Raw genomic sequence first — 14,766 nt, 5'->3', positions numbered from 1 at the left:
CTCTTTCTCCTTCAATATTGTCTTTGCCTTGTTAAAAGTTTAAGCTTAAATTAAAGAAACTTGCTTTTTCTTTTTTTGGTTCTTTAGAGTTCTCATAGGTTAGGTTTCCATTATTGTATCCCCCCTTCCCCCTCAAACCCATGATTCTTCATCTTTGCATGTCACTTAAGAACTTAGAAAGATGAAGAGAAATATAACATTGTTGTTGCTTTCTCTGACAGATATTTGAAGGTAACAGCAATTATGACACTCCTGAGCTGAGGACAGTGGAGCCCCTGCTGACCCGTTTCATCAGGATTTATCCGGATAGGTCACCTCCTGCCGGAATGGGCCTACGACTCGAGCTGCTGGGCTGTGAAGTCGAAGGTAAGCAGGAAGAACATGCAATCATCAGTCAAATGTTTGGTTCTCTCTGGTCTCTATATTTTCTTTTTTGGAGAAAAACCTTTATTATTGGAGAAAAACCTTTAAACCAGTACGAATGTCAAAACATTAAAAAGAAATTACAATCTTCTAACCACAAAGTTCTGATTCAGGCTCAGAACAGGACAGACCCACTCAGCGCAGAGGGGTAGGCAATGCTGAGAAACCTTAATCACAACTGGCCTTACAGTTGGATATGGGGCGTCTGCGGATGAAAAATGGGCAAACCTGTACAGGGCATAGCCCGCATGAAATTTTAAGATTGTTGACCACTTGGTGAGCCTGTAGAGTGAAAATGTTCATGAACTTTTTCTTTTCTACGGTCACGCTGCAAGCGACAGCAAACACTTAATACGCAATGGTCAGTAAGGGTGAAGTAGGTGATACACAGGAATGTTGTATGGATTATTTATTTTCTAAACCTACTTGAACTCTTCGCACTGTGCAAGGAGGCCCGTAATTTCTGTTTAAGCGATAAGCATGAAGCCTGGCTGCTAGAAACTAAGAAGTTCCATTCTCATGATGTCCCTTTAGGTGCCTGCGCGAGCATCAAAAGTACTACAAGACACCCCTGTGCTCCCTTTAGGATAGGGCCACTCCTTTCTACGACCCTCCACAGGCCCGGAAACCCTAAAAACCCATAGAACCATGTGGGTCAACCCCTAAGGCCTACCACATTCCAACTCCCCTTTCACGCTTACCCAAATAAAGTAGGAATTAAACTTTGTTTCAGTCGAAGAAGCCCTTGTAGGAATGAAGGTTTTTTAAGTATACCAGATCTGTCATCACCTTACATGGTTATTTAAAAATGTACCTGAGGGTCCGTCTGTTAAACACACAATTATTCAGCTTGTGCTCTTTATCCAAACAGGAAAGATTTCCCCTCGTTTGATCAAAGCTGCCCCTACAGGTAGCTTCTTCCGGAGGGAATCAAATGAAAGCATAAAAAGGACACCTGACCAGCTCGGTTAACGGCAGCCTGGTCCTCATCAAGCTCGTCGCAGCTGCTGCTTTGTCTTTTCGTCTTTCAAAGGACCAGCACACACTTTGCAGTGTTTGAAATTACCCTTGTTTTTTCTTTCTTATCTGTCCCTCTTAAAGCTGATGAAGCACAGAAGCGGCTCAGTGATGCAGGAGCGTGTTCGCTCTAAGTGGATTTACATATTGGATTTCAGGAAGGCCCATTCTCTTGTAAGCCTCGTGGGCTCCCACCGGGAGCTTTAGTCACACGATAATGCTTGTCTTAGGTGTTAATGCTGAACACACATACGGAGAGGTGCACACTGGGGAAAAAACCACCATCACCACTCCAAATTGGTGGCTGCAGAAGTACAATGGAAGGTGCCCGTCCGCGTGTTTGTGTGTTTAGCAAGCCACAGCAGAAGGGCTAAACCCTCATTTCTGTGAGGGGGCTCCCCTGACGCAGCGTTGACCCCATCCTCGACCTCTCCCACCCTCAATCTGACAGGGGCTGATCTGCCTCATTTTTCATCTAGGAGAGGGCGGGAACAGGAGCACACACACATGGACACACAAACACAAATCCACATTTTTCATACAGCTTACCCCAATCTGTCTGTGCCTCTCTTGCTGCTCCTTCTTTTTCTTCCACCTGTACTGTGGAAGCCTAATCGTTACTCAGTTAGTGAAAACATTCAGCAAAGCGCACACACACTGCAGGGTGGCTGTGCAGCAGCGGAGCGTAGATCGGATCTCGGCCGTCGGCCACATTTCAGTGAACCAGGCTCTAATGACAGGCCACATCGGCCCTGCCTATACACAGTCTGGTTTTTTACCCGCCCAAGCACCATGCATTAGCGTCAGTTGTCACTATTTATACACCCACAACTTGGTTATAGGAGGAATTTAACAGCAGGAATATATTATTGCCTGTTATGTTCATTTCTTGCTGCCATGTTAAAAAATGCAACGTTTATCCTTTTTACATGAAAGAAACTACTTTTGCAGCAAACACCTGCAGTTTCTAAGGCCTTATAGCATATTTTCCACACTATAAGGTGCACTTAAAAGCCTTAATTTTTTTCTAAAAATGACAGTAAGCCTTATAATCCAAAATGCCTTACATATAGATGTAAACAGATATGGAAACATTTTTAAGAGGTACACAGCGCTCTCTCAAAATCTTGGTCTGTTTTTTTGTACAAGTTGCAAACAAGGTTAGGCGTTATTGTGAATACACCAACGACACAGCTACTGTACACTAGCTAATGTGTAGCTATGCCGGACTGTGTTTTCTTTATGTGTTACTAACAAGGTTGGGAGTTAGCGTAGTCACAACAACGTTCGTTTTAAGGCCGTGTCACACTGCCACTATGTACATTTTGCGCCTGGTGCACTGATGTGTCACAAATGAACCAAGTTAAAACCACGGAAGAAGTACGAATAAACCACACAAAAAACACGTAAATAGGACATAAACCGTGTGTGATTATTGCACTGTTTTTATGGAATTCATTAGTGTGTCAATTACGTAAATTGAATGTGATATGCGACGTATACGTGATATAAAAGTTATGCATCAGTGGTACATGCGTGAAAAGCCTGTTAGACATACGTGGATATACCTGGGACAGTCGTGGAAAACCACAAATTTGCCACACAATTGTGTAAGGTTTACGTAACAATTGCATATAAACTATGTAAAATATGCATACACTGCACAATTCTTAACTGCCCAAAAATTTACAACAGCTTAAAACTGAATTTGCGTAAAGACCCGTCGGCCGAAACCCTCAATGGACATCTGGGCACATTGATGATTGATGGATTGCGTATATCACTCATGTATCATGAAAGCTTGAAATTCCAAATGTGGAAAATGCACAAAATGTACGAGGTAGCTGTGGGACGTGACAATTAGTGGTATAAGTCTGTTTTTTTCATGTTGCAATCAAGTTTGGGAGTTACAGGTGTTGTGATTATGCTAACGCGCCTAACGTGTAGCATGTTACCGACAAGTTCTAGAATTACTGTGAACGCTATCAATAAAGTCTGAATGACTGATGGAATTATTTCTGACTCTTTTGTCTCGCTTAATCCGCCTTATAGTTCTGTGTGCTTTAATATGACACAACTTCAAAAATAAACCATTCATTGAAAGTGCATCTTATAATCTGGTGAGCCTTATAGAGCAAATACGGTAGTTTGGTTCAGTGATGTGGAAAACAAAACGTACTGCTGATAACCTTGAATGAAACAATTTCCACGTAGCCAACTCAACTAAATGGTGAAATAATGTGTATCCATTGATGAAATCCTCACCCTCAGCCTCCACGCTGATCCATGTTTAAATTCTTCATCCTTCAGCTCCTACACTCCCTCCTACCATGCCGAGCACAACCCCATCTGACGAGTGTGACGACGACCAGGCGAACTGCCACAGCGGCACAGGTGATGACTACGATGTGACAGGTGCTAACATCGCCTTCATGAGACTGCGACCATCCTCCCCCTTTTGCCCCCAATGCCATCCCCCACTCTGCTTTGGCACTACCCTCGATTAAATGTCACCTTTTCTCCTCTCTGCAGCTAATGTGCTGTTTATGTGGGTGTGTGCACTCTTGCACGCATTCTTGCACGCATGTTTGCTAGCACCCGCGCATCCACTTGTGTGCTGGCTTCGTTACAACTCCAATTAGCTGCACCTGTAGCTCCCACCTCTCTCCTCAATCTGTCTCTTATCGTCTCCACCTCTGGAAACTCACAGGAGAGGGCTAATGCTCCCTCACCAGAAACTGATCTGCACACACCTGCTTCTAAAGCGCCTAATAGCCAGCTATGCAGCTCTCTTTCATCCCTACTCTTCTGCTCCCATAAATTCCTGACCCTGCACTTCCCATTAACCAGCAGTCTCCAATGATGAGCATGAACCAGTTCTTATGTTTGTTTTTTTCATTTGTAGGTTTCTCCTATAGACTCATGGACAAAAGACAATTATGATTAGTTGCTGTTGGCATAAATATTTCAAAGCATAAAGAATTGCATGAGCACAGGTACCTTCATAATGTAACCCAATATGTTTGCAGTTATCTTTTGTCCATTTTGGGATTTTACTGATACTGTTGGCACCACCTGAATGCGGTATCATATCCAGCAAATATGGCCAACATTTTTTTTTTTTCTATGGATGCCATTTGGCACTCAGAGAACGACTGGCAACTTAACATCAAACTTGTCCCAGATAGCAGAGACGTTTAGGCCAAATCTTGGCTAGTTTTGCAAAAATGTTGCTCATTTACGAGCAACTGCTATGAGACCAAAAGCACTCAAACTGCACTTAATGTGAGTTATTCTATTTTTTAGAGACGCTTTTGCATCAAGAGACAAACTTTTCTCATGGGTTACAATGAGTTTGTGTTACGGGGAGAGGATGAGGGAGTACCCAGGCGCAGAGAGGAGAGGAGGCAGGAGGTTGCAGGGAAACAGGAGCTTTAATAACTTAAACTAAGGAAACCAAAAACCACTGCAAAAGCAGGCAAACCACAACTCGAAACTCGAAACACTTAACACGCAAAACTGGGGAAGAGGAGAATATGGACCAGCACAGGAGGAAGGGAAAGACAAGACTTAAATACATACAAGGGAACAAGACACAGGTGGAAACACTCAGGACTGATGGGGAAAGGTAAAACTTGAGACAACAACAAAACAGGAAATGCTACAAAATAAAACAGGAAGTAACTCAAACAGGCCCGAACATAAAACAACTAGAACATAAAGGCAAAGAACCTAAAACCGTGACAGTTTGACCATGTGTGACCCAAAGGTTCAATGGATTTTGAGTCATGCCTAATAATGCTGTTACATAAGATTATCTACTAACTCAACTCCTGACCTAGTGAATAAAAAAAACTAGTGCCAACATTGATGCATAACCAGTTAAACCCAGATGTGATTGTTTTCAGGGAACGCTAACCATTCTGTTTTCTGTTTTGACAGGCGGGACTATAACACCAGACACCACTACTGCCGAAGTGGTTACCACGCCAGGTGAATATAAAAAATATTCTAGCTATTTCATTGCAGAACAAGTAGTCTTCAAAGACTTTTATATACAGTATGTAAAGAATGAGATAAGTATGCTGGCTCTGAAGTCCAAATCACACCAACAAATCACTCAATGCAAAACCAAACAGGAAAAAAATGTTGTCATCCAATCAGCGATGTCCCATCGCACCTACCTTTTCCAGTTTTTTCGATTTTAACTCTAACTTTACTTTTCCGAAACTTTTCGAGTCATTTGGGAATTTTGTTTTGATTTAAAAAATGTCATGTTGTTTATCATTATTTGTGTTGCTTTTTGTTATTCTCATTGTGATCTTCAATATATTTTTAATTAAGTAATTTGCTGGTGTAATTTGCACTTCAGGGCCACTGTAGATTAGATTATTGGGTGAATATCTTACTGCTTAAGACCAGGTTTGGACTCATTTCATTGAATACATGGAAGTACAGCTTTCCAGCTGTGATGTGCGTCTGTTATTAAAGCTGACAATGTTGCCCTGAAGGGCTCCTGTTGACAGTTGGAAGGAGCTTGTGTGCTGCAGGGTTAGCTGATGATTAGCGTTGTTGCTCTGCTGCTGCTTTCTCAGCATAATCGCTAATTACTAAAGGCAGTTGCTCATTGGCACACAACCGGAAAACACAAAGTAGGCGACCAAAGGAAATTAGGTGTACTCTAGAGTCACATGGACGGAAAAATACTCCTGGAGTAGGGTGATGAGGCAGCAGTCAGTGGAGAGACTCTGCTCCAGTTTGACCTTCACTAATGGGCCTTAGGCTCCACCCAGCACAATTCACTTAGTCAGCTGGCCCTTTGGCCTGTCTGTAGCTGGAGCATCAGTGGGTGACATCATGGCTGTTTTTAAATTTACAGATTTTCACAAAAAAATCAGTGTCTTAGGAAAAAGTTTATTCACCCATTATCACCCATACATCCATGTATGGGCGCAATGATGTAAATCAGACTTGAAATGCCACTTCATTATAAAAAACAAGTGATTGGTGCGGCCATTCATATTTTACTGAAGTTTTTGATCTTTCAGTCAGAGAGCCCTGGCAAGAGGGCATAAAAGGGAAAAACCAAAACTATTTTAACTGGACTTTCTATCAAGAAAAAAAGTCGTTTTGAGTCTGACATGTGGCTCCACATGAGAATTCCATCCTTTGTGTTTAATTGGGAAAATTGTTCTTTCCCTGCAGAAGCTATTTTAAAACAGTCCTGTTATCAAAGGGAGTATGTTCTCATATATTCTGCCATTTGGAAAGCAGCCTTGTCGTATCTTTAAGCCATCCCATAAAGGAGTTCACAGCCATGGCTAACATCCCAAACATCTCCCTCCCTTGTGTTTCTTGGAAGTCTTCCTTTGTCCAATTTGATAAACACCAAAGCTCTCACATATTTTTTGGCCTCTGTGGAGTTTTCATCGGTGTGGCATGGGGGATTGCATTGTTGGAAAGGGATTTGGTGTTGTTGCCATAGCTGTCTTCGTACCCCAAACCCTTGCTCTCATTAAAATTGTCATTTATTAGTGGACTTATTTCAGAACTAGTCCTTACCCCCACTTTCTATTCCCTGTCTTTGTCCTGTTCTTACCATTATTCCATTCTAGTTTTAAAACACCTGGTTACAGTCATTCATAATATTTTTTGGGAGAATGTCAGGGCTGCATTGAGTCAGTCATTCTCATGATGTTATTCATATTCTGTCTGAAACTTGTCTCCGTTTCTGAGTAGAGTTGTGTTCTGCAATCCTTTGCTGCCCTCTAGTGCTTATAGCCATCAAAGTTTATAATAAGAAAACCTCAGTGAGCCATGCAGATTTGTAGAGTAAGTGCATCCAACAGCTTTAGTCATGAGTTTTTTGTGTTGATATTTCAATACATTTAATGCATAATATTAATGCACCTTGTAAAACCTGCAGCTTTCCAGTGGTTTGCCTGCGACTTTGGCTGGGCCAATAATCCATCCTTCTGCAGCTGGACATCTGAGGACACTGGCTCTCGGTGGCAGATCCAGTCCAGTGGCACCCCAACATTGAATACCGGACCCAACATGGACCACACTGGTAAGTACTATGGTCAGTTGAGACACCCCAAAACAATTTAATTCTAATGCTGACAGCCAAATCTGGATTTGTTTGTTGTTTTTAATCTGAGTTTACTTGTCTATCAGGTGGATCAGGGAATTTCATCTACACCCTAGCAACTGGTCTTCAGGAAACAGAGGTGGCTCGACTGGTGAGTCCTACGGTCACCTCCCCAGACGCAGACCTGTGCATGTCCTTTTGGTACCACATGTTTGGGTCGCACATCGGAAAGCTGCACATTAAACAACGCAAGCAAACAGAGGATGGGCCAGCAGACATACTGCTCTGGGCTGTCAGCGGTCACCAAGGCAACCGTTGGCGGGAGGGTCGTGTCTTTGTGCCTCGTAACAATAATCCCTATCAGGTAACAAAAATGCATTTCCTTACTGTGCTAATTGAAATGGATGTTACTCTTTTGTGAATAAATGCCAGAGCCCCCACATGATTATATACATCTTCTATCCAGGTGGTGATTGAAGGCATTGTGGAGGAAAAGAGATGGGGAGACATTGCTGTAGATGACATCAAGGTTCTCGATGGCCTCAGCATGCAAGACTGTAAAGGTGAGTTTTTTGGGCTGTGTTTCCATTGAAAATCTATTTTGTATAGTCATCAAATATTAAGATTACTAAGCTTTCCTAGTGAGTTTTCTTTTGCTGGGATTCACTGAACAGTAGACCTCTTTTGTCCACTCGTTGGTTATTAAAGTTAGTCACATGCACTCGTATGGAGGGTTGACCTGTACAAATGTTGCAGGTTTTTGGGTTGTTTAGGCCTGTGGAGGGTTGGAGGGTTGTAGACAGGACCAGCTGGGTGTGTTTTGTAATTCCCCTGAGGCTCGCACGGTCACCTCAATGGATGTCTTGAAAATGAAACGTCCGATTGTCATGGTGTGGTAAGTGTATAGTGAAAGATTTGTATGGGTGAAGCATTCATACGGTGCCCATACACCACACTCAAGTTGTTAGTAAGGTTCGCGTACAATACGGGGCATGCAGGTGCCTTATAAGGGCCAGTAGGACACCCGTAGTATGCCTACACATACTACGCTTTGATTGTCAAATTTTGCGCAGGGACTGCACACTTATAGGCCGCTTTGGGGAAATCCCAAACCGTAGAACTACAATACCTGTCAAGGTCTACCACAGAATTTGCAGCTATTTTGAATGATTTTTTGGGGGGTTGAAAATGTAGTTTGAAGCAATGTGACTGTTTAGTTCCCCATTTCTTCAGATGTGCAGTCAATTTACAACACTTTGCTTCAGCCTCTTCATCAACTCGTCTGTGTTGTTCATTGACTTCATTGCCTGCATTGAATGTAACTAGTGTTGTCATGTTGGTATATAGCTAAAGAAGCTATTGCCAGATGACTGGTACACTCAAAAGTGCAAATTAAACCCCAGCTGTACTATCCTGACCCGTCTGATATGAATTGCTCTGGTCTAAGGAAACATGGGTGTAACATCTATTACTGCTGTTAACATAAACGTTTATTACTATTATTAAGAAATAAAACTAAGCACATCAATTCTTTTTATAGATCCAGATGTGCCCACAGAGCCGATGCTACCTGAGGATAGATTCAACGAAATAAGTATGCCTTTACTTTGCGTATCATATCATTAGTTAGGGTTTTGTTTTACAGACTATCTAAAATTTGTGTTTGTCTTTTGCAGTTGAGACAGCCACAGACTATCCCGACTCTGTACAGACCAACCAGATCAGTGAGGCAGGCAACATGCTGAAGCAGCTAGACCCCATCCTTATAACCATCATTGCCATGTCTGCCCTGGGGGTCTTCCTCGGGGCCATCTGCGGAGTGGTTTTATACTGCGCTTGCTCACACGGCGCCATGTCAGAGAGGAACTTATCAGCCCTGGAGAACTATAACTTTGAATTGGTAGATGGTGTAAAGCTAAAGAAAGACAAACTCAATGTGCAAAACTCATACTCAGAGGCATGAGTGTATGATGGGCAAAGCTCGCACAAGACTGAATGAGCATATCCTCTTGTATCTCTGCGGGACGCCAGGCTCAATGGAACTGCCAACGCCCTCAACTGACAGGATGAGGGCCCGGTTCAGGTATCAGTGGGAGGTTTGGACTGATCCACGCTTTTCTCAGGAGCTGCAGTAAAACAACCTACCAATAGGGGACACTGTGTACAAAAGACGTACAGGAAAAAAAAATATGTAAAGATGATATTTTAATTTTGTATTATTAATTTTCATTCATTTTTACAATCGAATGCTGGTGTTGAGACCAATTTATTAATAATGTCAAAAGTATTTATCATTTTCTGGGAGAGTGAGGAGTTTTTTTTAGCATCAGTTCATGAAAGCTGTTGTTTCTTTTGAAGTTTTCAAAGAGACGTATCGAAATCTTTAATGAACCATATTCGGCAAAACTGTAGATTTGCCCCATGGTGTGGCATAAAGAGTGTGCCCTTAACCTTATTCCCTAAACATGTACCCTTCCCCCTTTGACCCCTTTCACTCTAAAGTGAGGGTCCCAGTCATGGCAACATATGGTTCTGACAGTGCCTTTAATAGCTTTTCGTTGGCCGCCGCTGTTGAAAATTGTGTTTTTTTTACTGTACTTGATTAAGTTATGATGGCAGGAAACAGGGGCACATTAACTTTTAAACTCCTGGAGAACAGGATTATGGTTTATCATAGTGCTTTTTTTCTGCTTTGTGTTCTGTCCCAAAAAAAACCCACACTGTAAATAAGTTTTAATATATTTTATTGCCCTTCTTAAAGAAAGTAAAAAAACAGAAACATAAAAAAAAAAGCTGCAGTATCCCTTTTTTCATGGGTGTGTGCGTGAGTGTGTGTAAATACAGTCCGTTTTGTGCAAAGTGCGGTGTTGATTTTTAGAGTTTGTAGCTCAGGCAAGCAAGATTTTTGTGTGTTGATGTTGCAGCGATCTCAACGTGCATTCAAGCCATCTGTCATCCATACTCCCACCTTGCAAAATAAATGAATAACAACGGGACAGCTGCAACCAAAATACGCCTAACTATACTCCTAACTAATACTCCTTCCTGTTGATCGTCACACGTCCTGCCTCTTCTCAGTTTGAGGGGAGAGTCGTACAAGTAAAGGAGGTTGACAACATTGCAAAAACAGGCTAGTTAGTGAATGCTTTCAGTTCAAATGCAAATGAGCTCATTCCCCCTCAAAATCACTGTGGACTGTCCCCTGCAGGACAATGCAGCTTGAATGCACTTTGTTTTCTGCGCCTCTTACAAGAGAAGTCCGTTCCAGGCAAGTTTAAACTGAAGAATGGTGCTATCAGTCATTTTTGCCAATTCCACGGTGAACCCCTAGTTTGTATTGTACACATGCGATTGTGTAGCCAAAGGCCTTCTTTTTTTTGGGCCACAAAGAGTTTCATGTGTTCCTCATGTAGCAGCCATATTGTTGTGATGTCAGACTTGATGTCATAAGGATGGGACATTAGTACAGAGGGGGAACGAGCGGCATTACCTGCATCAGGTCATCTGGCCTTCCTCTGTGGCTCCACCAAAGGATTGTTGCCCCCTCCCCTGTTTTGTCTATGTGGGGGGTGGGGGTGGGGGGGGGCTGTCACCAACACACAAATTGCATCATCGATGGATTGTGTTTCTTTATTGGTCCTTCAAAAACCGACACTGGGAAGGAAGCATCATAAATCACCACCATGATTGTCGAGCTTCTGTTGAGACTCTGGTTTACAGATGAACAGATGAGACAATCCCACCGGTTCACGCTCAAAGAGGAGGTGATATTGAGGGTGAGACTGACTGAACACAGACACAAAAGGGGCCAGCGGGTCCTGGAACTCAATCATACAATCAAAAAAAAAAAAATCCCATCTGGAAAAAGGGGAACGTCTTTTTTTTTTTTTTTAGAATGTACTTTATATGTTGTGACGTGGTGAAATCATTTTCAGCTCGTACGTTTTGGAACAGACGATCTGCAGCCGGCGCTGTTAGCTGCTGAGGACTGCAGCAGTAGAGAAAAAAGGATACTGTAGCGTGAACTCCAAACCAACAATGTTGCACTGACAAATATATTGAAGAGGTCTATGTGTTTATAGTGATCATTTGCAAAGAAAAAGCTTTAAAAAAAGAAAAAAAAAACCTAGTTCCATCTTTTTTATACCTGATTTCAGATGATCTAACATGAATCTGAGATGTAAAAAAAAAAACCACAACTATTGAAATGTTTTCATTTTCAGAATGATGGGACATTTTGTTCAACAGTAATGTTCCTTTCCAAACATGTACCATACTGACGCATCATTTTATACTGTAATATGAATTTTGTGCCGATTCCTTTTTGCTTTTTGTTACACAAACGAGAAAATAAGACTTATTTTCAATACTGCTTCTGTTTTTTGCTGTTGTAGAGGGGAAAAAATAAACAGCAAAGGCCTTAAATCCAACTGGGTACATCTGTGTTGTATTAGACTTTAACTTTGTTTTTTTCTTCACTCCTTTATTACTTTCATGGTAGCAGGCGGTCTGGTTAAGAGCTGGTTTTTCTATCCGACCATTGCACCGAGGATGCAGTGTAACAAAAATCATCAAAACTTTCTTTCTCTCCAAAGATACAATAAAACAGCTTCATCTGAAATAAAGGTCATTTTCTGGGTTGTTTTATTAGCTGATGTGTTTTTGTCCAGTTAGTTTTTTTTAAATTCATTTAAAGTTCTAATCTGCAAAAAGTGGATATCTATGTCCAGATGGATGCATCCATAGAAGATTTTTAGAAGAAGAAAAAAAACACTTCAAAAGACCAAAATTACAGCTGGAGGGGACAGACCCCTAATGACAAGCTGATGTCCTCTGTACTGTACTGCTTTATGGGTTTGGGATTTCTACATGTAGTCCTTTTTGTCTATATTTACAAATTTATCAAATGTACAGTGAAGAAAATAAGTATTTGATCCCTATGCAATTTTTGGAAATGTGCCCACCTAAAAAGAAATTGACAGTCTGTCATTCTAATGGTAGATTCATTTGAACAGTGAGAGACACAAAATCCACTTTCGAGGATTTTTAGATTTTCTTTTGGATTTCATTGAGGGGAAATAGATATTTGATCCCCCTATAGTAACCCTTAGGACTACTGGTTCACACAGACTGGTTAGAGTCTCTGCATTAACCCGTGACCTGAATTGAAGACAGCTGTTTGAACTGATCACCTGTAGAAAAGACACCTGTCCACAAAATCAGTCAGACTCCAAACTCGCCAACGTGGAAAAGACCAAAGTGCTTTCAGTGGATTAAAGGAGAAAATTGTAGATCTGCACAAGACTAGAATACACTACAAAACCATCAGCAAGAAGCTGAGGGTTAAAAGGTCAACTGTTGGTACTATTGTCCCAAAATACAAGAACATGAGCATCAGTCCACCTTTAGGTCTGGGGCTCCAACCAAAATTTCACCTGGTGGGGTTTCAATGATAATGAGAAGAGTGAGAAATCGGCCTAAAACAACACGGCAGGAATAAGTTGATGATCTCAAAGCAGCTGGGACCACAGTCACCAAGAAAATCATTGGTACTACTTTACATTGTATTGGTGTAACCCTTGTGCTATCCTAGGCACTTTAACATTGGGAGTTGGGTCATCTAGACCCACTAGACAGTGCTCTGAACCTTTTTTCTTCAATGATTTGTGATCTTCACTGGTGTCCATGGATTACATGAAATCTTTTCACTTTTATCCACCTTTGTCATGGTAGGGAGAACACGTCAATGTAAGGGTGGGGTCATCTAAGATAGCACAAGGGTTAATATCTTGCAGTGATCGCAGAGTACTCCTGGTTAAGATGGCACATGTGCAGGCCCGCCTGGTTTTTGTTAGTAACCACCTTTAGACTGATTGGGAGAAGGTGCTGTGATCAGATGAGACCAAAACTGAGCTCTTTGGCATCAATTCAACCCGTCGGGTTTGGAGAAAGAGAAATGCTGCCTATGACCCCAAGAACACCATTCCCACTGTCAAGCACGGAGGTGGAAACATTATGCTTTGGGGGTGTTTTTCTGCACAGGACTACTTCACCACGTGAATGGCGGATGGACGGAACCATGAACCCTCAAATCCTGAATGAGAACCTCCCTCCTTAAGCCAGGAGGATTAAAAATCCATCCTATAGAAAACCTACGGAGAGAGCTGAAGCAACAGCCACAAAATTTGAATGATTTAGAAGTCATTTGCATTGGTGAAATTTGCTCAAAGGCAACATAAGAACAGAGAGCTTAAGAAACAATGTAGTCACGGCAGACAACTTTTTTCAATTATAGCAGATTTTTTGATGTGTGTGACTATTTTTCCTTTTTGTTATTAATCCCTGCTTGAGATCTTGAGGTCAACACAATCGGCTGCATCATGGATGAAGATACCAGCAGGAACACTCTAACAACAATACGGTCTATAAAAAATACTTGTAAATACATGTGAGCACTTTATTTAAAGTTTCCACATAGAACAGAAATGGCTAACAACAAAGAAGGATTAGCCATTATTAGGTAGCAGACAAAATCTGTTGATGGCACAGTCAATGTCATTGGCAGCCTCCCTTCCCTCCAGAAGAGACGTAGAAATGATCAACACTTGCACCAAAAGACACTAAGTAACTTTAAGCTTTCAGGTTCCTTAAGTAAACAAGTAACTTGAGCAATTTTTATCTTTGTTTCTTCAATTTATTTATAGTCTTCCTATTATGAACTGCTTCTTTTGCACATATACGGTAAACATTGGGGAATGTGTTGTTTATTTGTTTATTTATTTTAATTTCTCCTAAATCTGAATATGACGGGCAAAATTTTAAATTTTAATCCTTGGGGCAGTAACTTCAACTTGACAATGCAGTTCTTATGTTGGCCACAAGGTGGCTCCAGCTTTTTGAGGAATGTCAGAGTCCCACAGCAGGACCTCATGGTCACAGTCTCTAAAAACAGACTAAACACTGAAATTATACTATGATAATGATCTAAAGTGTGTCTAAAAGTCCTTCATTTAATAAACTAGGATGTATTGACATCTTTCTGCGTTCATAACAGTGAGACATTTTGTGGTGATGAAAACATAAAAAACAGAAAAAAAGTTTAAATCCAATCAATTAAAGCCAAACTCCAATAAAAAAGATTATTATCTTGTTATTTAAATCTTTCTGAATCAGATTTTCATTTTGGCTAATAAGGCATAATTAAAAAAACACTGGGAATGCTTTGAAAATAGATC

At 41.3% G+C, this 14,766-nt stretch overlaps 1 protein-coding gene across 3 annotated transcripts in view; it reads left to right on the top strand.

Annotated features, from left to right (window-relative positions):
* Positions 1–10,323, top strand: part of nrp1a (neuropilin 1a) — a 67,458-nt gene extending 57,135 nt beyond the window's left edge. For 2 of the 3 annotated variants that reach the window (XM_023950444.2, XM_078938270.1), the window contains 8 exons: positions 222–366; positions 3,751–3,855; positions 5,383–5,433; positions 7,367–7,510; positions 7,618–7,895; positions 7,998–8,094; positions 9,072–9,125; positions 9,208–10,323. In XM_023950444.2, the coding sequence (XP_023806212.1) occupies positions 222–366; positions 3,751–3,855; positions 5,383–5,433; positions 7,367–7,510; positions 7,618–7,895; positions 7,998–8,094; positions 9,072–9,125; positions 9,208–9,494 (1,161 nt within the window). In that variant the 3' untranslated portion in view covers positions 9,495–10,323. The remainder of the gene's footprint in view (positions 1–221; positions 367–3,750; positions 3,856–5,382; positions 5,434–7,366; positions 7,511–7,617; positions 7,896–7,997; positions 8,095–9,071; positions 9,126–9,207) is intronic. The other variant, XM_023950445.2, reaches the window with a different exon arrangement.
* The last annotated feature ends 4,443 nt before the right edge of the window (positions 10,324–14,766 follow it).

Source organism: Oryzias latipes, chromosome 20 (genome assembly GCF_053564925.1).
Source record: "Oryzias latipes strain Hd-rR chromosome 20, Olatipes_Hd-rR_3.1".
Taxonomy (NCBI): Eukaryota; Metazoa; Chordata; class Actinopteri; order Beloniformes; family Adrianichthyidae; genus Oryzias; species Oryzias latipes.
Note: the sequence above shows the minus strand (reverse complement) of the source record. Positions and strands in the feature narration are given on the sequence as shown.